General features: G+C 37.0%; 1 protein-coding gene across 1 annotated transcript in view; it reads left to right on the forward strand.

The window, feature by feature from the left end:
• Positions 1-510: 510 nt before the first annotated feature.
• The window catches only part of LOC147428302 (uncharacterized), a 71615-nt gene continuing 46828 nt past the window's right edge, over positions 511-25297 (forward strand). Inside the window, exons 1-2 of the mRNA XM_086496827.1 lie at positions 511-765; positions 864-965. Coding sequence (XP_086352953.1) covers positions 526-765; positions 864-965 — 342 coding nt within the window. The 5' untranslated portion in view covers positions 511-525. The remainder of the gene's footprint in view (positions 766-863; positions 966-25297) is intronic.

Here is a 25297-nt window from a genome sequence, read left to right on the forward strand (position 1 = left end):
GAGAGAGAGTACAAACAAAAACAGAAAAAAAAACAAAGTACTTCTCTCTTTCGACGAGGCTCTTTACCCTCCCCTTCTTTGCCCGCCCCCACACCAGCCACTGCATCGCCATCTACGCCATGTTTTGCACGGCTGACTGTTCCTAGAAGCTACACACCTCTACCTACTCCGCCAGGAGCCACCCCACTCGACACTCCTCGCTTCAGGGCCCAGACGCCGGTGGAGACACCTGACGTCCGTACCCCCATCGACACGCCGCTAGAGACCCCTGCCGGGACACCCAGGTTCACGCGTCACCGGCCAGAGGGCTTGCCTTACTCCGTCGACATCAGCGGCGGCATCATCATGGATGATGACGGCAAGAAGGTGATCTCGCGCATGCGTGGTCTTTGCTCTCAGCTGTTTAGACACTACATACTAAACAAATGGAGTGAAGTACCAAGTGATTTAAAAAACAGAGTCATCAGCATACTTCATGAAGAGTTTCCCGTTCCAACACGGGATCAGCGCTTCAATGAAGACCTGATGAAGATTCGAATGCGCGAATACTGCAAACACAAGCGTTCCGAAGTGCAAAAAGCAATCAAGAATGGGTGGAACAGGCCAGATTGGCTGGCCAAAGAAGATTGGAAGAATGCGAAGAAAGCAGCGCGCGAGAATCCCGACAAGTGGAAGCAACAAAAGGATGCAACCAGAGCGCGAGTAGAGGCAGGGAGCTCGCACCACTTGGGGAGCGGTGGATGGGCATCATTTGAGGCCGATTTTGTAAGTCTTTTCACATTGCTCTTTATGCATGTTCGATAGTTTAGGGTTTATGAGTTTTTTAGTTCTAACTTAATGAAATCTTTGTATGTTTTGACCAGTGGTCGATGACAGGACGTGATCCCACACCGTACGAGCGCGAGTACGCAGGCAGGAAGGGCTTAAACGCCTTGATGGACATTCTCAGTTCTTGCGGCGGCATGGTTAGTATTAGGGTTTACTCTTTTTTATTTTTTGTATTGTTTTATAAATGTCGTTATATGTTTATACTTACTGAAAGCTGTCTTATTGTCTTTTTTTGCAGAATCCGACAGATACGCCGCTTGGACGCGATGAGACGTCTGACTAGACGACGTCAGTTTAGCCGTAGCTAGATAGCATTAGTTTAGGGTTTCTCATAGCTTATGTATCATGAGATGGATTTTATACGTCTTTTTGAACCATGTATATTATTACATTTGTCACCAGAGTTCCTTTTGCCAATCAATTCTTTATGCCTATGATGTTGTACAATTGTCATTATTACATTTGCCAATCAATTCATTTTGCCTATGATGTGTACAATTGTCAATTTTGCAAACAATGCGTCTTGTGGGTGACTATTTTGGGTCTATTATCTACCTTTGCACTTTTTTAAAAAAGTGAATCAAGTACAATATGGTTGATGGGTGGCAGGGCATTCAATGCCCTGCCACCAAAAAAAAATTCTCTCGGGCGTCGCTATAAGCGTCGCTATTTATGGCTCTGTAGCATCGCTATGAGCGTCGCTATAGTCTTCTGTGTAAACGTCGCTATAGGCGTCGCTATATGCGTCGCTATATAGCGACGCTCATAGCGACACCTATAGAGATGCTCTCGTAGCGACGCTCGTAGCGACGGTTTTAGCGACGCCGGGGGTTATAAAAACCCAATGTATTTCCGTCGCTAACAGTGTCACAAGAGCACACAACCTCTTGTAGTGTTGGGGTATGCCTTGAACGACCCTGCAACACTAAAGGGAGCCGCAGGTCGTCATAGCCAGTTGGTGGGTGTGTAAGCGTGGGTTGCATGACGGCTTGAGAGAGAGAGTTCTTTGGTTGGGTGCAGTTGCATGCAACTAGTGGGTGGTGGCCCTGGTAAGAAAGAGAGAGTCCGAGGGCGGTTGGCGGCTAATGAGATACAGAGAAAGAGAGAAAAAGTGCCACTGCATGGGCATCGAGAGGGAGACTGCAAGAGAAGGAGAGAGATAACGAGAGATAAAGAAAAAAAAAGGTCCAACTCTGCATGCCAAGGGGGGGGGGGGGGGGGGGGAAATAGATGTGGGCGGCACACCGGCCAACACTTCGACATGCCGGTAGTGGTTGAGCCCCGAGTTGACGAGGCACGCACTGACGGCGCTGCAAATGCTTCCCATGTCTGACGGCACTATTGTCGCTACCCCTGCTTTGTGATGGGTGAAGCTGGGCGGCACTTGCATACCTGGTTGATGATTTTCCTCTTGCGCCACCTTCTCTGGAGTATGCCTCCACTGTGTGCTTTAATTAAAATAAAACATGATTAGGGCATTCAACGATTCCACAAAAATAACTTGAGGGTCGTTCCCACTAAGCGGAGAGATGGTGGATAAGTGAATCGAGTTTCGGGTCTCCTCCATTGTACGTCTTCACTCGTGCACTCCCAAGGCCTCTCGGGTTTATTCCTACGAGAAGCGACCGTGAATTCTTCTTCTTCTCATAGCTCGGACGAAACTCATCAGACTTCCAATACTTATAAATCGACCATCCTAGGCTTAAAGTATATAAACAATATGAGAGCTTAATCTCTTTCTTTTCGTACTCGAATTCGAACGCATGCATCATATTGAATATTATGCTCTAAACTATACTAATTTATCTTTACCTGTATAGATATTCGATTAATCTTTTAAAAAAATCCAATGTCTTTAAAAAATTTGAAATACTTATGATGCGAGGAGGTTTGTAATAATCACGTACCTCTAATTTTAAACAGGAGAAGTTAAGTGTAATTAAGCATGACTTATCTTTGTTCACCATAATCTCCATAGTTATCATTGCTCCAACTCCAAGAGCATAGCCACAACTCTGATACCACTGCTACAAACAAAAGACGTAGCGTCCCTGCAAAATACCTCAAATAGCATGATAGGAACAACAAAGCACCACAAATATGCATACCTGGCAAAGCCTGTGACCATATAATCAAATCGTACACGAACAAAGAGAAAAAGAGAGCGAGATAGAGCGAGAGAGCACGTGCAGGCGCACCTCCTAGAGTGGCGTGCTATGCCAGCACGTCGAGAGGGGAGAGCAGAGAGGAGAGAAGAGCAATGCAGACACTGGGTGCAATCTCCCCCCGTCCAAGAGTGACCATTTCCCTCTTGCACGTATTTAATTTATAGATTCTTGAATGGTCAAAGTGAGTACAAACTAGCCGGCCGGTCATAAATGGCCAAAGCTCATAAAAGAGCACTTGAATAATAAAATATACATGATATACAAATACATTTGCATAAGCCAATCTGGGTCTAGTCTTTTCCACCTGTCAGTTGGAATAAATAGTAAAATGTCAATTCTATAACACCTTTTATGGTTTGTCTTCCAAAATTTACCCAAATTTTTCTCATTCTCTTCTGGACCAGCACAAGTCTATGCATTCATTGGGTGGGTAGCAACTATTCCCATAGAGGTAAGAAATGCTCTTATTGTATACTTTTGGTTTCATGAGCATATGCTAGAGGCAGCCCGTGGCCTAGTCCTCTATAGTCCCAATACTCCATTACTCCCAAAGCTAGTAAATACTCCTATTGCAAACACCATTGAGTCTATTCTTAAGCCTTCTAAAAACAAAGACTCATTCAAAAGGCTTCCTTATACCCCTGGAAGTATGCAATCTGCTACCAAAAAGCCAAGATAGTTTCGTGGATCAGAGGAATTGGGAGAAACTTTGAAAGCTTTGGATTTCAATGATGATGATGACCAGTTTCGCTTCTTAACTAGAAACGCTAATTATCTCTTCTCTTTTTCCACTAAGAAGAAACGTAGTAAGAGATTTGTTCATGTACTATTTGTTAATAAGTTCTTTAATTTCTTATCCCTTGAAACTGTGTTTAAAGAAGTTTTGAAAGAATTTAATATTAACAAAACATTTAAGGAATTAAACATCGGGTTTGCATGGAAATACACTAAAAACTTATCCACCTTACTATACAAACCCTTAGAAACTTTTTGCAATTTCTCTTTCCCACTAGTAGAATGTATTTGTTCCACTTCAAAAAGATTCAAACCATTTCTCAAAACTTTTGATAACTATGGTTGCTATGTAGTAACTACAAACCAAGAGATATGTAGACATCCATTGCTTAAAGAAGTGGTTAGTAAAGGCTTAAATCATATTCCATATGAACCATTGAATCCCAAAGCAATCATTAATGAATTATGTGATTGTTGGCCAAAAGTGTGTAAATTAATGTGCATCAATGAGTTTGTAGCACATCATATATTTATAACAAAGATAGTTACGAGAGAATTCTCTGCCATTTTTCCCAATCATAGACAGAATAAAAAATCTTGGTATAGAAATAAAGATTTATTAGATGAGATTTCTTATCTTACTACTCATGTTTTCATTTGTGGATTGGATAAGTCAGCCCAAACACCCACTTTTATTTGTAGAAACCTCATTAGAAATGCCGCTAAATTAAGGATATCTTCTAGTGAGTTCGAATACTCCATGGTAGAGGAAAATACTATATTTGAAGCAATTTGTAAATTCTCTTTGAATAATAATATTGGTTCACCTTTGCATTATACATTACCATACCTAATGGGAAATTTTAAAATTCATAAAAATGACTTCCGTTGGATCACTAATGCACATGGATGCATGTTTTCCAATGTTACATCAGTTATAACTAAGTTACTAAAGACAATAAATAATGGCCTTATGGAATACATTGAGTCCTTACACAAAAAAATATATGCATTCACACACATTCATACCAATGCTTATTGGATTATTCAAAATCAATATGATTGTCTAATTAATTTACCTAAAACAATCTTTAGCATACATACTTTTGATATAAAATCATGCTATGAAGCTATTCCTCATTATGGTCCCAATAGCTTGATTGAGTCTCTTAAAAACATATTGAAAGTAATAAATACCTTAGGTTATAAAGGGTTTAAAAAATCTAGAAGCACTTATATTCTCACTAAGAAACAAAAAGAGATATCTGTTCATTATGATGATTTTATTAGCATCAATGCATTTGTCTTAGATAATTGCTATACCAAATTAGGTTTCAATATAGTCAAACAAATTAAGGGAATCCCTATGGGATATTCTTTTTCCCCATTATGGTGTAATTTGTATTTGGCATGGTTTGAATTAGATTTTATTCGACGTCTATCGCGATTAAATTATAGTAATAGACTAAAAGCTTTCCTTCTCTCATTTATGTTTATGGATGACTTGTTGTTTATTAACAATGAATTTGTGTTGCAAAGTTTAGGACTTACAAATCACACTGATCACACAGATGTGGGGACTATATACCCATTGGATATCATTACCATAAAGAATACCACAAACGCTTATGATACCACTTACTTGAACACTTATATTTCACTTACTAGACCCTTTATTGGTAATTATGAAACATCGACAGCTTGGAAAAAAGAAAGGCTTCCTTGTTCAAGTGTCTCATTTATACATGCTTTTAGCAATAGACCTAAGAAAATGGCAGATAAAGTGTGTATATCTCAAGTAATGCCAATTATTTATAATGCATCACACACCTCAATAGCATACATGGATGTAATGCATCTTATATCATTGTTTACAAAGAATGGTTTTAATCAAAATAGAATTACAAGTAACATTCTTGAATTTTTGAAACGTAATGAATTTCCTTGTTTAAAGATTGATAAAGATATGCTAATAGCTTTCTTGGTGGGGGGGAGGTCCACATGCTGGACTCACCCCCCACCATGTTGACCTTTCCCTAGGGATGGGGGAGGGACACACACACACACACACACACACACACACACACACACACACACACACACACACACACACACACACACACACACACACAATAAACTGAAAAAGACCTCATGTACAAAAATGCATCACACACATGCACACATACCCATGTTCTATAGAGAGTGAGTTAGACCATCACCAATTTTTTTACTATTATTATATGAAATTGTATCAATAAATTTTAAACTTATATCAATTTATTTGATTCACAAAAAATGGTGAGAGTATGATTTGCACATGTACACACACACACACACACACACACACACACACACACACACACACACACACACACTAGGTTTTGATGTTTTACAAAGCTCCAGTATATTTGCACATGTATACACACACACACACACACTCACTCTGAAAGCTAGGAGATTTTCCCTCCCCCCCGTTGTTTTGGTGGTTATCTTATTATCATTTGCTTAAAATGTTTTTTGCGTGTGACTCTCACCCAACCCTCAAATTTGAATGGTGGCCCTAATTTGCATTTTGAAGGCTCATCAAAACTACCTTTTCACTAAATGCACAAAAAAGAAAGCCATATAAGTGCAGATGTTCAAGGCATTGAGAAAGCTCTCAATTTGTTTCTATACAAATTGGAAGGGTACAAATAAGATATCCAAATACTTTTTTGAAAATCTTTCACTTGTTTTAAAATGTAGTCAAATACTTTTTTGAAAATCTATCACTTGTTTTAAAATGTAGTGGCTGCATTGACAAGGAAACATGTAGGACCATCACCTATACTTTTTCTTTTCAAACAAAGACAAAAGATGGTAAAATACTTTCCCTACCCTCTAAAAACTTCTCCCACTAGCTCTCATGCACACCAAACAAAAGAAGTTTTGGACACACACACACACACAACTCTCTCCTAGGCATTGATTTTTAAATAAAAGGGTATTGCTAAAAGAGGAGGAAACGGATTGCAGCTTTGTTGTCTTTTATGATTCTCTCTCCTTCTCATATGTACACACACACACACACGCACACACAAACACTCACAATATTGTCTCTATGCAAAACAGAAATTGGTGTATCTAATAATAGGTCACTCTACTCTTCAACAGATTGAGGACATATGAGGATAAAAGGAGAAGAAGAGTGATGGCTGCCTACCAAGAGAGCCTTGAGTATACACAAGCTTGAGTTGTACTACACAGTAGAGCTTGAAAGACTATATGCTTACTTTCAATTTAGCATAATTCTATGATAGCTACAGATGTTGAGAAGCCAATCAAAGTATAAATTGCAGCACTATATCAATCATCAAGGTACCCTTGGACATCAGAGTCTTGGAGGTGATTTGCAACATGGCATTACTTCTTGCCACAACTTCACAGGTGTTGTTTAATTCATTGTTTTGTCATCAATTTTAAATATGGTGAAGAAATTGTTGAAATTTTTATACAAATGTTTTCATATGTATTCACACACCCATAGGTACATACATGCGTGTGCATGTATGTGCGCATGCACACTTGCACACACACACACACACACACACACACACACACACACACACACACACACACACACACACAAGCAAATTAAAACACACCCTCACTTGAAAATACACTATACCTACAAAAATGCATGCACATGTATAAAATCCTGTGCGCATGTGCGTTCGTGTATGCACGTGTGCACACACAATCACTCATTCAAATGTAAGTAAGCAAAGCTAGAGATTATAACTAAATATACTTCTAATCGATATGTGCGCGTGGGTGCACACACACACACACTCACACTCACACAGTAAGGAATTTTGACATAGAGCATATGTATATTGGTTTATTTGTTACATCCATACAATGAAATGTAGGGTTTTGTGATAAATACAATAGGGGATTATATACTACAAACGTGGTGATGGTTTTAAATCTATAAGTTTCATGGACACACCCTCTATATTTATAGATACATGCATATTCACAATAATATTTTTGTTGTGAATTCAATGTCTTGAGAAGATGTTCTCAACTTGTGTGATTACAAAATAAGAGATTGTTGGGAGTTAAAACTCATTTCTATTAAATGGTGAGTATTTTTTTCTTTCTCCTTCCCTCTCTCTCTCTCTCTCTCTCTCTCTCTCTCTCACAATGGATATTTTACCTCATTATTGGAGAATGCAAGATGCTACGCATTGCTAGATGTAACAACTATAACACGTGGATGGGGGGCGCTTTACACCTGTCACCCATTCAATACATGATTAATTCTAACTATGTGTTGTCTGGTTGGTCGGCAGGTGAGTCTCTCATCCCTCAGGTAGGAATGCTTGTGGCAAAAAGCATCTTCTACAAAATCCAATTTCTTTGTGAATTTATCTTTGTAAAGCTGATTAATGCTATGTTCTTTTGTAATTTATGATCATAAAGATAATTTATTTTGTATTGAAACCTCAATCTAAATTGTACTTAAGCATACGATTCCAATTGTGGTTAGGATTAAAACATAAAACACACACACCCCTATTTCTTAACTATCCTTTGGTCGGGCTAGTATCATATACCTAAGTGTCAATTTAGTTGAAATTTGTTTAGAGATCTAACTGTTTACATGTATTATTTAGGAGAAATGGATTCCATCATTGGTTAAACTTGGATATGTTGCTACTAAAGCTCCTATTCCCATTCCTCCCATTGGTACACAATGCATTTTATCTTGTTTTAAGGTCCCTGATTTTCATAAGAAACTTCTAGATTTTGAAAAATTATTATGTGAAAACAAAACCCTGTCTGCCCTTAACATTGCATCTATAAATGATTGGATTTCTCTTCTCGTAACATCACGAAAAAACCCCACTGATTGTCTTGAGGCATTTAATAAGCTATTAATCTCGTTATGATTAATACATTGCCAAGATTCACGTGATTTGAAATTTTACTTTTCATCCCTACCTAATATTGTAAATAAGCTTTTACAAATAAATGGTATTCCATATATTCCTATAGAGCTTAAATCTCAAGTGGAAGTTGTCAACCCTCTCTTGGATTTAGACTTATTGGACCCTGAAGAGAAAGAAGCATTGTCTACTCTAGCTTTTTATTCTTCTGACTTATGTCCTTCTAAAAACATCTCTGTTGCCTTCTCTAGTTTAGTTCCTTTACTTCCTCCTAGACAAGTCGAATTGGACTCTATTCGACTTGATCACAAGCTATGGGATTTTGAGCTCATCAATCATAGGGCTCCTTTCTCACTAGAATCCTTAGCCCTTATTTGTAGCATCTCCCCTGATCTTGTAGAGAATTGTAAAGCCACTGCTATCCAAGCAAAGCACTTACTATCTTCTGATTTCTTTTTTGAGCTTAGCCAAATCAAGCTTTCTGATATAGATTCTTCTAAATGCTCTAATTTGTCACTTATAGCACGAACAAAAGGGTCCATTAACCAAGACAAATCCAAGGATCCAAAAAAAATCCTTAAGAATTGTTGGAATACCTTTAGACGTTTTTTAAAATGTCAATGCAAGAGGGAAGACCCTAACTCATCTTGCACAACCTCTATCCTTTGGCTAGACCACCTTTTATGGGTTGTCTTCCAAAATTTACCCAATTTTTTCTCATTATCTTCTGGACCAGCAGAAGTCTATGCATTCATTGGGTGGGTAGCAACTATTCCCATAGAGGTAAGAACTGCTCTTATTGTATACTTTTGGTTTCATGAGCATATGCTAGAGGCAGCCCGTGGCCTAGTCCTCTATAGTCCCAATACTCCATTACTCCCAAAGCTAGTAAATACTCCTATTGCAAACACCATTGAGTCTATTCGTAAGCCTTCTAAAAACAAAGACTCATTCAAAAGGCTTCCTTATACCCCTGGAAGTATGCAATCCGCTACCAAAAATCCAAGACAGTTTCGTGGATCAGAGGAATTGGGAGAAACTTCAAAATCTTTGGATTTCAATGATGATGATGACCAGTTTCGCTTCTTAACTAGAAAAGCTAATCATCTCTTCTCTTTTTCCACTAAGAAGAAACGTAGTAAGAGATTTGTTCATGTCCTATTTGTTAATAAGTTCTTTGATTTCTTATCCCCTGAAACTGTGTTTAAAGAGGTTTTGAAAGAATTTAATATTAACAAAAAATTTAAGGAATTAAACATCGGGTTTGCATGGAAATACACTAAAAACTTATCCACCTTACTATACAAACCCTTAGAAACTTTTTGCAACTTCTCTTTCCCACTAGTAGAATGTATTCGTTCCACTTCAAAAAGATTCAAACCATTTCTCAAAACTTTTGATAACTATGGTTGCCATGTAGTAACTACAAACTAAGAGATATGTAGACATCCATTGCTTAAAGAAGTGGTTAGTAAAGACTTAAATCATATTCCATATGAACCATTGAATCCCAAAGAAATCATTAATGAATTATGTGATTGTTGGCCAAAAGTGTGTAAATTAATGTGCATCAAGAGTCTGTAGCACATCATATATTTATAACAAAGATAGTTATGAGAGAATTCTCTGCCATTTTTCCCAATCATAGACAGAATAAAAAATCTTGGTATAGAAATAAAGATTTATTAGATGAGATTTCTTATCTTACTACTCATCTTTTCATTTGTGGATTGGATAAGTCAGCCCAAACACCCACTTTTATTCGTAAAAACCTCATTAGAAATGCCGCTAAATTAAGGATATTTTCTAGTGAGTTCGAATACTCCATGGTAGAGGAAAATACTATATTTGAAGCAATTTGTAAATTCTCTTTGAATAATAATATTGATTCACCTTTGCATTATACATTACCATACCTAATGGGAAATTTTAAAATTCATAAAAATGACTTCCGTTGGATCACTAATGCACATGGATGCATGTTTTCCAATGTTACATCAATTATAACTAAGTTATTAAAGACAATAAATAATGGCCTTATGGAATACATTGAGTCCTTACACAACAAAATATATACATTCACACACATTCATACCAATGCTTATTGGATTATTCAAAATCAATATGATTGTCTAATTAATTTACCTAAAACAATCTTTAGCATACATACTTTCGATATAAAATCATGCTATAAAGCTATTCCTCATTATGGTCCCAATAGCTTGATTGAGTCTCTTAAAAACATATTGAAAGTAATAAATACCTTAGGTTATAAAGGGTTTAAAAAATCTAGAAGCACTTATATTCTCACTAAGAAACAAAAAGAGAAATCTGTTCATTTTGATGATTTTATTAGCATCAATGCATTTGTCTTAGATAATTGCTATAGCAAATTAGGTTTCAATATAGTCAAACAAATTAAGGGAATCCCTATGGGATATTCTTGTTCCCCATTATGGTGTAATTTGTATTTGGCATGGTTTGAATTAGATTTTATTCGACGTCTATCGCGATTAAATTATAGTAATAGACTAAAAGCTTTCCTTCTCTCATTTAGGTTTATGGATGACTTGTTGTTTATTAACAATGAATTTGTGTTGCAAAGTTTAGGACTTACAAATCACACTGATCACACAGATGTGGGGACTATATACCCATTGGATATCATTACCATAAAGAATACCACAAACGCTTATGATACCACTTACTTGAACACTTATATTTCACTTACTTGACCCTTTATTGGTAATTATGAAACATCGACAGCTTGGAAAAAAGAAAGGCTTCCTTGTTCAAGTGTCTCATTTATACATGGTTTTAGCAATAGACCTAAGAAAATGGCAGATAAAGTGTGTATATCTCAAGTAATGCCAATTATTTATAATGCATCACACACCTCAATAGCATACATGGATGTAATGCATCTTATATCATTGTTTACAAAGAATGGTTTTAATCAAAATAGAATTACAAGTAACATTCTTGAATTTTTGAAACGTAATGAATTTCCTTGTTTAAAGATTGATAAAGATATGCTAATAGCATTTCTTGGTGGGGGGGAGGTCCACATGCTGGACTCACCCCCCACCATGTTGACCTTTCCCTAGGGATGGGGGAGGGACACACACACACACACACACACACACACACAATAAACTGAAAAAGACCTCATGTACAAAAATGCATCACACACATGCACACATACCCATGTTCTATAGAGAGTGAGTTAGACCATCACCCATTTTTTTACTATTATTATATGAAATTGTATCAATAAAATTTAAACTTATATCAATTTATTTGATTCACAAAAAATGGTGAGAGTATGATTTGCACATGTATACACACACACACACACACACACACACACTAGGTTTTGATGTTTTACAAAGCTCCAGTATATTTTCACATGTACACACACACACACACACACACACACACACACACACACACACACACGCTCACTCTCAAAGTTAGGAGATCCCCCCTCCCCCCCTTTTTTTTGGTGGGTATCTTATTATTATTTGCTTAAAATGTTTTTTGGGTGTGACTCTCACCCAACCCTCCAATTTGAATGGTGGCCCTAATTTGCATTTTGAAGGCTCATTAAAACTACCTTTTCACTAGATGCACAAAAAATAAAGTCATATAAATGCAGCTCTCAATTTCTTTCTATACAAATTGGAAGGGTACAAATAAGATATCCAAATACTTTTTTGAAAATCTTTCACTTGTTTTAAAATGTAGTGGCTGCATTTGCATTGACAAAGAAACATGTAGGACCATTACCTATACTTTTTCTTTTCAAACAAAGACAAAAGATGGTAAAATACTTTCCCTACCCTCTAAAAACTTCTCCCACTAGCTCTCATGCACACCAAACAAAAGAAGTTTTGGACACACACACACACACACACACACACACACACAACTCTCTCCTAGGCATTGATTTTTAAATAAAAGGGTATTGCTAAAAGAGAAGGAAACGGATTGCAGCTTTGTTGTCTTTTATCATTCTCTCTCCTTCTCACATGTACACACACACAGACACACACACTCACAATATTGTCTCTATGTAAAACAGAAATTGGTGTATCTAATAATAGGTCACTCTACTCTTCAACAAATTGAGGACATATGAGGATAAAAGGAGAAGAAGAGTGATGGCTGCCTACCAAGAGAGCCTTGAGTATACACAAGCTTGAGTTGTACTACACAATAGAGCTTGAAAGACTATATGCTTACTTTCAATTTAGCATAATTCTATGATAGCTACAGATGTTGAGAAGCCAATCAAAGTATAAATTGCAGCACTATATCAATCATCAAGGTACCGTTGGACATCAGAGTCTTGGAGGTGATTTGCAACATGACATTACTTCTTGCCACAACTTCACAGGTGTTGTTTAATTCATCGTTTTGTCATCAATTTTAAATATGGTGAAGAAATTGTTGCAATTTTTGTACAAATGTTTTCATATGTATTCACACACCCATAGGTACATACATGCGTGTGCATGTATGTGCGCATGCACACTTGCACACACACACACACACACACACACACACACACAAAAGCAAATCAAAACACACCCTCACTTGAAAATACACTATACCTACAAAAATGCATGCACATGTATAAAAACCTGTGCGCATGTGCGTACGTGTGTGCACATGTGCACACACGTACATGTGCACACACCTGTGCGCATGTGCGTACGTGCGTGCACGTGTGCACACACAATCACTCATTCAAATGTAAGTAAGCAAAGCTAGAGATTATAACTAAATATACTTCTAATTAATATTAGCGCGTGCCTGCACGCGCACGCGCGCACACACACACACACACACACACACACACACACACACACACACACACACACACACACACACAAACAAACAAACACAAAGTAAAGAATTTTTGCATAGTGCATATGTATATTGGTTTATTTGTTACATCCATACAATGAAATGTAGGGTTTTGTGATAAATACAATAGGGGATTATATACTACAAACGTGGTGATGGTTTTAAATCTATAAGTTTCATGGACACACCCTCTAGATTTATAGATACATGCATATTTACAATAATATTTTTGTTGTGAATTCAATGTCTTGAGAAGATGTTCTCAACTTGTGTGATTACAAAATAAGAGATTGTTGGGAGTTAAAACTCATTTCTATTAAATGGTGATTATTTTTTTCTTTCTCCTTCTCTCTCTCTCTCTCTCTCTCTCTCTCTCTCTCTCTCAATGGATAATGTACCTCATTATTGGAGAATGCAAGATGCTACACATTGCTAGATGGGACAACTATAACACGTGGATGGGGGGCGCTTTACACCTGTCACCCATTCAATACATGATTAATTCTAACTATGTGTTGTCTGGTTGGTTGGCAGGTGAGTCTCTCATCCCTCAGGTAGGAATGCTTGTGGCAGAAAGCATCTCCTACAAAATCCAATTTCTTTGTAAATTTATCTTTGTAAAGCTGATTAATGCTATGTTCTTTTGTTATTTATGATCATAAAGATAATTTATTTTGTATTGAAACTTCAATCTAAATTGTACTTAAGCATATGATTCCAATTGTGGTTAGGATTAAAACATAAAACACACACACACACACACACACACACACACACACACACACACACACACACACACACACACACACACACACACACACACACACACACACACACACACACTGATACACGAGTTGTTTCTCAAGTGTCACCACTTTATTTAGTTTGAAAGAAACTTGGTTTTTTTTTTTTTAAAGCCCCCTCCTTGCTCTTCACTTTTACATGTCTAGTAGACCATCCATGACATGATCACACAAACAGCTGTCACAGTAGAAACAGGTGGTTGGTCGTTCTGACAAAGGTAGGATTCGAGTAGATAAGACACCATACTCCAAGGTTCGTGGTGTGATATTGAAATACCCTCTGAGGGGCTGGCCATAACTGCGATACAAAAAAATCTTTCGAAATGGAAGAAACTGTGCTAGCAGATATAATCGTTCTGAAAAACCTCGCTTCATTGAGTATTCTACATAATAGTATTGAGGTCCTATACCCATTGCTTCACTTTCCATCGCCAGACGAATGTTATTCCTAAAATTCTCTCTACCCCAAATTGTCATCCTGGTCACTCGGTTCTGATATGTCCACCACTTCGTCTGAGTCACAAATGTGCCTAACTGTGGAAATAAAAGCCGTTCATAACGGAGGAGTGTGGCTCGCTTAGTAGACTCACTTGATTGCTGAAGATGTGCAATAGATATTGCTAAAACATGTTCCCCAGTATGAGCCATAACAGATAAATATGTAGAATACACCTAATGACAATGGTTGATGTTTACTTTTAACTCGCAATCAGCTACTCTCAACAATTGCTATACACTGGTTTGTTAAAGAGATGCTCGTCTTATATAGACTGATTGATGACTGAACCCAATGTTTGTGTTTAACAAGAAAAAAAGAACTTTACTTTGTAGGCCTCGTCTAGTTTTGCTTTAGCTTCTGTCTCTAAAACTGTCCTAGTGTACGGAGCTTTTACCTTAGACTCGGAAGGGATAAGATGTTATGGATTACTGGCGGTTTGTATCCAACCAAGATTGAGAGCACTAGCTCGTATAAAGACCGTATATCGGTTTTTTAAAAAAATGGGCTTACATACACTTGCTATCTATTGCCACTTGCAAGTTAACACATAAATTGATTTGATAATTTGTTGTAGTGTGTTACTGTGAATGTGGGACCGCCTTTTTCATAAAGGGAAAAGACTCCCTGTATTACTCTCACCGTATGAGGTTTTCGTATTCTTTGCAGTACCCGATTGTGTGTATCGCGCACTGGCGTTCTGCCGCTTGTAAGGAATTCCCTTGCTTTGTTGAGCTGAGATGTTTCGTGAGCTCTCTTCTGGCTTCTCATTCCCAGATCTTATGCTGAGTATGATCCCGGAGTGAATGGAATTGAAGGCCGGCCTTGATGGGGAAGCGTGCAGTATTCATACCCGTCTGTAGCGTGACATAAGCTCGCCTATAAATGGATCATCAGGTGAGCGCCTATGCTCACTTAGCACTGTGATTTGTGACCTCTGTGTTGCTTTCAATTCTGCGTTGCTGTGTGACTTCATCATGCCGAAAAAAAGTGATAAAGCTATCATGGAGGCTTCTGCTTCAAACTTACAGGTTATATTTCTGTTGGTTTCTAAAATTAAAAAAAAGAAGAGATATTGGTAATCGGATTCTGACTGTTTGCTTAACGGGAAGTCATGCTTCAAATTTATGAATGATATTTTAGTGAACATTGGTAAAATATAACTGCTCTTGGATCTGGTGCTTGAGGAAGTGTTTGGACTGGGTACTGGGTGAATTTTGGAAATTATGGCTGGGGCATTTGGCTACCAGATGATTATGACTCTAGAAGTTTACTATAGGGCAGCCGAATGGGTTGGAATGTGATGAGGATGTTGATGGGATACATATCATTGAATGGTTGTTGATTTGAGAGCATTTTAAACTAAGAAATTTTTAAAGCTTGAAAATGTCTACTGACATGGCTTTTTTGCCAGGTTTGTTGCTTACTAAGGTATAATTTGCAAGTTATATCTCTGTTGATTTCTAATTTTTTTAAAAAGGGGGATACTGTTAATCGGATGCTGCCTGTTTGCTTGACGGGAATTAATGCTTCAAAATTATGATTGAGATATCAGTTAACATTGGTAAATTTTAACTGCTCTTTCAACTTGATCTGGTGCTTGAGGAATTGTTCGGACTGGTTACTGGATGGAATTTTTGAAACTGTGGCTAGGGCATAGTGTTACCGGATGACTGTGACTCGAGCAGGTTACTGTATGGCAGCCTAGTGGGATGTAATGGGATGAAGATATTGATGTTATGCATTAAATGGTTTTTGATTTGAAGCATTTAAAACTTGAAAATGTCTGTTGACATTACTTTTTGCCGGGGTTGTTGCTTACTAGTTGTAATCTGGAGGCCAAAATGAAACTTTTTAGGAATTGTTGTAACTCATTATTTGTATTACTCTGGCTGGCTGAGGATGCCGATTTCTTGAAGAAGATAAGTGTGAATCAGATTACTGCAGGGATTTGAATCGGGTTGATGGTTTTATAAAAATAAATATAAAATATGTATTGCTCAAAACTGGGTGCAGAGATTGTCGGATTCCATGATAACGTTGTAAAACTAGAGGTTCGACTTACGATGGGTACATTTACTGACCGTTGACTGTGTCCTTGGTGCTTATACCTAATGTCGTGAAAAGTCTAAAGAGACTCTGGCTGAACTGATAACATTGTTCTGAGTTGTTGCCTAATTGGATGAGGCTTGGAAAGCTGAAAATGACTTCGCATACCCTAATTTGTTGGAAATTTGGTTATGTTTCTTCTCCCTTGTTTGTTTTTACCATAATACTTCACAAGATGGTTAATGTAAAGGAAGGTCTGCTTGGCGAATCTCTGATTTATCTTATCAAATGACTGCTTCTGGCTGGGACTGTTTTTTTTCCTTGAGTAAAACAAATAAACTTGACAGCGTTTGACTCTCTTCGTAGATGATATCTCGTATTTATGTGAACTTTACTTGGCCTACTGGTATGCAATATGTTCTTGGCTTGATACGTTTACTTCGATTATATTTCGGAAATTGTCTAGACTTGCTCTATTGACTGGGCTATCTAAAAAACTATTGTATGATGTCTGGTTTTATTACAAACTTTGACAAAAAGGCTGTCAGTCATTGCATAATGACAGCGGCTGTTTTTTTATAAAATTTTGGATTATAGCTTGAAAAGGCTTAGATCTGAAAAGTAGTTAAATATCTCTGGTTTATAATATATATATATATATATATATATATATATATATATATATATATATATATATATATATATATATATATATATATATATATATATATATATATACTTGGAAATGTTTTTGGATTAAGATCTGGTCCGAAAGTGAATTTTTTTTTAGATTTCTCATTTCGAATTAGGTGCTGTCCATAACTGAAATCTGGCCTTTAATGGCATTTAGTTTGTAGTTCTCTCTTGTCTGATTAAGAAGGTAGTTCGTGTCTGGCTTGGATAATCTGCCTATAAAAACCTACTAAGGTTTTGGAAATTTTTTAAGTTTTGAGAATCCTAAAATTAAATATCTACACTATGATGAATTCACTTTCCGTATTGGATTGGCAATAATCCATGGATCTTTCTTATTTTAAACAAGATACTAGATAAGAACTGTGTGAAATTTTAAAAGTGACATGGATAACAACTGGGATGCCCAGCATCACCTGCGTACAGTCACGTGCTAACAAATTGTTTTCTTGTGGCTATGGGTGCAGGTGAGGGCTACCTTCTTTTAAAGCATTCAGTTCTAAGTTATTGATGACTATGGATGTTCGCTTAACTTGAAGCTACATTACTCCGAAGTTGGGGACGGCTTCACCCCATGATTTACATTGATATCTTTACTGCCTTGTACAAAATTTATTTTCAACTGCAAATAGATTATTGTACAATTCCACTGTATTGTCCTAGAATTAGTGGTCTGTGAACTGTAGTGTTCGTTTGCGTATATATAGGTTTATATATTTAGAACTGCTACACACACACACACACTCACACACACACACACACTCACACACACACTCTCTCTCTCTCTCTCTCTCTCTCTCTCTCACACACACACACACACACACACACACACACACACACACACACACACACACACACACACACACACACACACACACACACACACACACACACACACACACACACACACACACACACACACACACACACACACACACACACACACACACACACACTCGGACCTTATTATGGACACGTGTGTGCACACGCACACACACACACACACACACACACACACACACACACACATTTTAAATCTAGCTTGGGATACGAGCCTCATACTAGGCATGCTGGGCATATCATTCTTAGTCTTCTATTCTATGGAGTACCCATACCTGCATTAGTGATCAATGGCATTTGCAACTCAGCAGCTATCAATGACTCCTTGGACTACTCGTGACAATACAATTGACTGTTCTATCAACAACTACGGTACAAGTAGGTGCCGTTGCACCTACTAAGTCAAACTTTGGTTAAATTTGAGCTTAAAAATAGCATTTACGATTGGGTTTTGTAGGTAATTTACCTCCAATTTATAACGGATACTAACATCAGTAAACCTTTTGGTGTAAACGATTTTTAGCTGATTAATTGGATGTGTATTCAATCATGCTTGCATAGGGCATTTTGATGATGTCTGCTTTGATGTCATTACATGGTTTTTATACATGCTGTGACCTACATACAATACTTCAAGTAATGGCAACCAGAATCGTATGTATAGTCGTAAAACAGAGTAGAAAAATGCCAAAACATACTAACCGTACGATATATACCTAGTGTATATCTCATACTTTTGATATGATTATTCAGTGGTTCTAACTTTTAAACGGTACACTTTGGCTGGATGTACTTTTGAATTGAGAATCGGTGGTATTGTATAGAGAAAACTTCAATATTCTGGGACTTCAATAGTGATATATATAGGATTCAAGATGGATAGATTTGGGTTAATGTTAATTGCTACCCTACTGCTGATTGAAATTCCAGCAACAATATTTTACATAAACTTGTCCTGGACATAAAGCTGGTTTACTTCTATCTTTTTATGCACGAACACACTCTTGATGAAGGTAAGTATATAGTGGTCAAAGATATTTGCTTGCTCTTGGGACTTGACAAAAGTAATAATAAATGTATGGAAGTAAAATGATTATCATTAGCATAATAGGTATGACCATTGGTCTTTGTTGACTGTTCAAGACTGGTCTAACTGATGATTGAACATACATGGCTAGTTTAAGAGAATTGTTTGTAGACTTCAGAATTTGGCATGACCAAGCTTGGCATCATGGATTTTTTGACTTGAAAATAACACATATGTATTGGTTGCTAGAGCCTTAAACCTCATGTGAGGGTCTCAGTAGAGATGGCATTGAATGGAAACTTGAAATATTATCCGTTTTACAAATGAGATGCTGCCCAATTTTTTCTTTTAAGAGATCTTTAGTACCGGAAGCAGGGAATCATTTCAAGGCTACCTTACCCAACTTTATTAGCTTGAAAATAACTTATCTTGTGTTCAAGGCTAGTAAGAACAGATGCATAGCTGTAAACATGGGTAAAGAAGGATGCAATACGACTTACTGCAAATACTAGTAAAAACCAATTTTCTTAAATTGTACTTCTATGCAGGAGCTCAGTTTTGATAAAGGTAAGTATACAGTGGTGCATTCTCAGGTTGTTTGATGCTATCCTTTCTTGATGAATAAATGCATAATTTTTGAAACAAAGGGTTGTAATTTGCTTTGAAATTAATCCAATGATTGTTAAAAGAGCCTTAATCCTCAAGTGGGGGTCTCAGAGGAGATGGCATTAGACTGGACTTTTGAAAACTGATCCAATTTACAAAGGAGATGCTGTCGGATTTTTTCTAGAATTAAAAGATGTAAAACAATATCGGAAATAAATTGCTCAGTCTTTTAATATAATATTCGATCTATGTTATGTTGTTAGCTTTTGCTGTAATTTTTGACACCAATAACAAGGGGAGGGAGTCGTTGACACCTGTCTTCCCAAGTAATGCCAGTTCTGATGGGCTTGTGTTTCTTGGATGGTGACATGTAAGAGATTATTTCCTTGGGATTACAACAAAAACTACAGCAGTAACGGAAGGTCGTCCAATGTACCAGCTAACGTACTAGCTGGTTCCTTCTACATGTAGATGTACTGGAAACTCATCCCAAAGGATGGGCACATAAGATATAACACTAAGATAATATTTTGTAGTGATCAAAGATCAAATTTTTGATCTAAATGATTGTATTATCCATTAGATACAGAATGTTGTATTGGTGTATATGAAATGCTAGTTGAGGTTTATCACATCTTGTCTTAAAATATTGTTATTTAATATATTATTTAATACAATTGTCTAAGTATGGTTCAATTATGAGGGAATCTTTCATACCTAAACACACACACACACACACACACACACACACATACTGTAGTGTGCATATATCAGTCTTTGTCAAAACACACACGAACACACACGTATGCATACATAATGTACCAATAACTTATACGAATAAAATGGCACATAAGCCGAGGACATGACACGACAATTTTGTTAATCAGTTAGCTTGGCAACATGCAACTACTTCATTGGCAGACGAATGACAAGCAACCGAAGAGGATGGAGACGCCAAGCAATACATCAAGTTTGCTAATAAAAGCCATAGTTTTTCTTGTATAATAAATTCTCACATGGAGCAAGTCTCTATGGAAAATATGTACAAAACCTTTTTCTTAAAAACCAAAAATCTCAATATTAGAGATATTATCTCATTTGGATTTGAATTAGTGCAAAGGGGATGCCCCTAAAATAATAAGGTGTTATTATGTTTTGCCAAGAATGGCCACACTTACACTAAGGAGGGTACAAGCACATTGCCAGTTAAGACACCGGTTTCAAAATATTATAAATGTTTGGCATACGAACTGAATATGCACTACATAACGTAAATCTTGCCCATTGGTTTTTTTTGAAAAACATGCACAAACTGTACGTTACAAGCATAGTGTAAACTATGTAGAGTAGAAGCCAAACAAAATCCTCATATTCAGTGGAAAGTTTTTTTTCACATAATTGCCCAAATTTGGAAAATTTTAAGTTAAAAACACAATATGCGTCTCGCTACAACACAACAATAAGATATCTTTACCAAAAGCCGGGTTAAATGGTAAAGATCAATCCTTGCCAATTTTTTTAAAGGTGATACTCTAGCAAGGTCAAGCCAGTAAGTAATGCTTAGATGTAGGCGGTGCCACTTGCCTGGAATAAAACAACGCAACCAACATGCGAGCAGTTAAAGCACAGAACATAAAGCAAGCTTCAAAATTAGCATACGTAGTGGCGTTTGAAGCACATAGGCCACAACTCTGTAGCGCATGCAGTAAAGCCTCACATATAGCGCATGAGATTATCGCAGGATACAACACCACACTGATAAGTAATACGTTATTAAGGTATTATAAGTAGTTCAAGCAATTGCGCTAACACTCAACAGAGAGGCAAATAACCCTAGTCGCGCATCTACAACATTGCACAAGCACTCCAACATTGCAAACGATGGAAACACCTACCCCGGCTACCTTCAAATACTCGGAAAACGGAGACGGTAATCGGTTTTTGGTTATTTTTTGCAAGCATAAAGTTCAGTAAGATCAGCTAAAGTGGTGAGAGATCAAAGATATGAAAGCATCTTAAGGATGGCGAGGCGAGAGAGAGAGAGATTCCAAGTGATGGAGCATATGAGGGAGAAATCTCACCATTATAGCCAATCGAAGCCAAAGATAAGAGGGCTTTCTTCAAACCGCACGGATGTGGAATAGGAGCACCATGCTTTGCTCATCACTTTTTGTTTCTTTGGCATCGTCATTTGAACACTGTGACGCTCATTGTTGCGAAACCTAAAAGCCTTGCTTTCCCCTCTGCTCGCTACCTCTCCCCCCTTTCCCCTCTCCTTTGCAAATTCACATTTCATTAATATACTCCCCATTCAAACTCCTTAGGTGGCCATCCCTTTGCTTTTTTGGGCGGCCAATGGACGACCACTTCATTTCCTTCCCCACCCCATTTAGCAAAAAAGCTTTGAAAGCATCACCAAGCACATTGTTTTTTACTAATAGCCTAGGTGGCATACAATTTCAACCAAAGCACTACCTAGCATGTCATTCTTTTCCAAAATTCCCTGACCACATCCTCCAAAAATGCAGCATTCCAAATAACGACATTGCAAGAGGTATCCCATCAAGAACTTAATGTTCTCTCATAAAAACATCACATACGGCTTACATATCACATAAAGCATTGTTAAATACGGTCTCTACTTTGACAAATGTGTCACATTAGCCATATTGATAGTCAAGACAATTTGAAGATCAGCTTGATCTACCCAAATCTCAACTAAAACAATGCCAAGAACAACCTTAATTGCTTCAACATTACCTTCCCTACACATAGATGTCTGAGACTGCTTAGAAAATTGTTTGCACTGATTGCCCAATTGGAGCATTGTAAAACACATACTCTAGCCCGTGATACACGTTATCACTGGGAACCCTGTCAAGCTAAAACAGATCACTTGAGCATGCATCTAAACTTCGATGTAAAGTCAGCAGATCTGGCCCATGGTGAATACTAATTTGCCTATAACCTTTTCATCCGGACTCCAATCGACATGCTGTAAAGATAGGCTTGTAGAGCATTCCAAGTACTACAAATTTGACCTATAAAATGTCATTTTGATAGCATCACCATAGCTTGGCTTGCAGGCCTCAATCTTCATTTCTTGGCCCCGAAACCCACGATAGACATACATATCAATCAATCCTACTATCATATCAGATTCTAGCATTAGTAATAACTTTGGCAAAATCTAAAAAGCCTTACAGATCCTCCTCTTTCACATCGTGCCTGCAAAGTGGCACGACAACATGTATCTCTAGCATGTCTTGAGAGTAGAGCAAGTTTACGATTTTCATATTGAGTATAAGGTATTCGGATTGAATTTGGAAGGAATAACACTGACTTGGTTCCAATCGCTAAAGGAAGGAGCTTTTTCTAGAGAAATATGTTAACAAAATTTCAAAAGAATTCTCTAAACAGGGAGGAATAAGGCATAACACTATATCCAAATTTATTGTTAAAAAAAAAAAGGATAGCAAAAAGGTGAAAGAAGCTTCATTGGGATTTAAACAATACCTTGAGATATGTCCACCACATGAAGTACCATAGCAAGACCATTGGTAGTGCCATTTTCATTGGAGATCTAAAGAATGATTTACTCAGAAAGGATCTTCACTTGAGGGATTTTGCATCCCTAAAAGGAGTGATGAAGGAAGCTTTGTACCTTGACAATAATTGCAAATCCTACAACAAGATTTTAAAGAATAAGAATGCCTTGAAAAATGATGCAAGTTTCATCATTAGTAAATTGCAACTCAAAAGACTAACCTAGCCCAAACAACAAAAATCTTGTGGCAGACTATGACCCTTTGAAAGTAGCTTCAATAACAGGCTGCAAAAATCAAAGTTTATTTAACCATTAGTTGCAAAGTTTATATATCAATTAGCTTTGAAAATAAGCTGTAAAACTCTAAGTTTACTTAACGTTAAAAGACGATCAATGCTTGTATTGCTCATTGCGCACATGACCTACAGTGGTGAGATCAGCTAAAGTGGTGAGAGATCAAAGATAGGGCTCCTTTCTCACTAGAATCCTTAGCCCTTATTTGTAGCATCTCCCCTGATCTTGTAGAGAATTGTAAAGCCACTGCTATCCAAGCAAAGCACTTACTATCTTCTGATTTCTTTTTTGAGCTTAGCCAAATCAAGCTTTCTGATATAGATTCTTCTAAATGCTCTAATTTGTCACTTATAGCACGAACAAAAGGGTCCATTAACCAAGACAAATCCAAGGATCCAAAAAAAATCCTTAAGAATTGTTGGAATACCTTTAGACGTTTTTTAAAATGTCAATGCAAGAGGGGAAATACTCCTATTGCAAACACCATTGAGTCTATTCGTAAGCCTTCTAAAAACAAAGACTCATTCAAAAGGCTTCCTTATACCCCTGGAAGTATGCAATCCGCTACCAAAAATCCAAGACAGTTTCGTGGATCAGAGGAATTGGGAGAAACTTCAAAATCTTTGGATTTCAATGATGATGATGACCAGTTTCGCTTCTTAACTAGAAAAGCTAATCATCTCTTCTCTTTTTCCACTAAGAAGAAACGTAGTAAGAGATTTGTTCATGTCCTATTTGTTAATAAGTTCTTTGATTTCTTATCCCCTGAAACTGTGTTTAAAGAGGTTTTGAAAGAATTTAATATTAACAAAAAATTTAAGGAATTAAACATCGGGTTTGCATGGAAATACACTAAAAACTTATCCACCTTACTATACAAACCCTTAGAAACTTTTTGCAACTTCTCTTTCCCACTAGTAGAATGTATTCGTTCCACTTCAAAAAGATTCAAACCATTTCTCAAAACTTTTGATAACTATGGTTGCCATGTAGTAACTACAAACTAAGAGATATGTAGACATCCATTGCTTAAAGAAGTGGTTAGTAAAGACTTAAATCATATTCCATATGAACCATTGAATCCCAAAGAAATCATTAATGAATTATGTGATTGTTGGCCAAAAGTGTGTAAATTAATGTGCATCAAGAGTCTGTAGCACATCATATATTTATAACAAAGATAGTTATGAGAGAATTCTCTGCCATTTTTCCCAATCATAGACAGAATAAAAAATCTTGGTATAGAAATAAAGATTTATTAGATGAGATTTCTTATCTTACTACTCATCTTTTCATTTGTGGATTGGATAAGTCAGCCCAAACACCCACTTTTATTCGTAAAAACCTCATTAGAAATGCCGCTAAATTAAGGATATTTTCTAGTGAGTTCGAATACTCCATGGTA

The sequence above is a fragment of the Adiantum capillus-veneris genome, chromosome 23 (genome assembly GCF_014529385.1).
Source record: "Adiantum capillus-veneris isolate H3 chromosome 23, ASM1452938v2, whole genome shotgun sequence".
Taxonomy (NCBI): Eukaryota; Viridiplantae; Streptophyta; class Polypodiopsida; order Polypodiales; family Pteridaceae; genus Adiantum; species Adiantum capillus-veneris.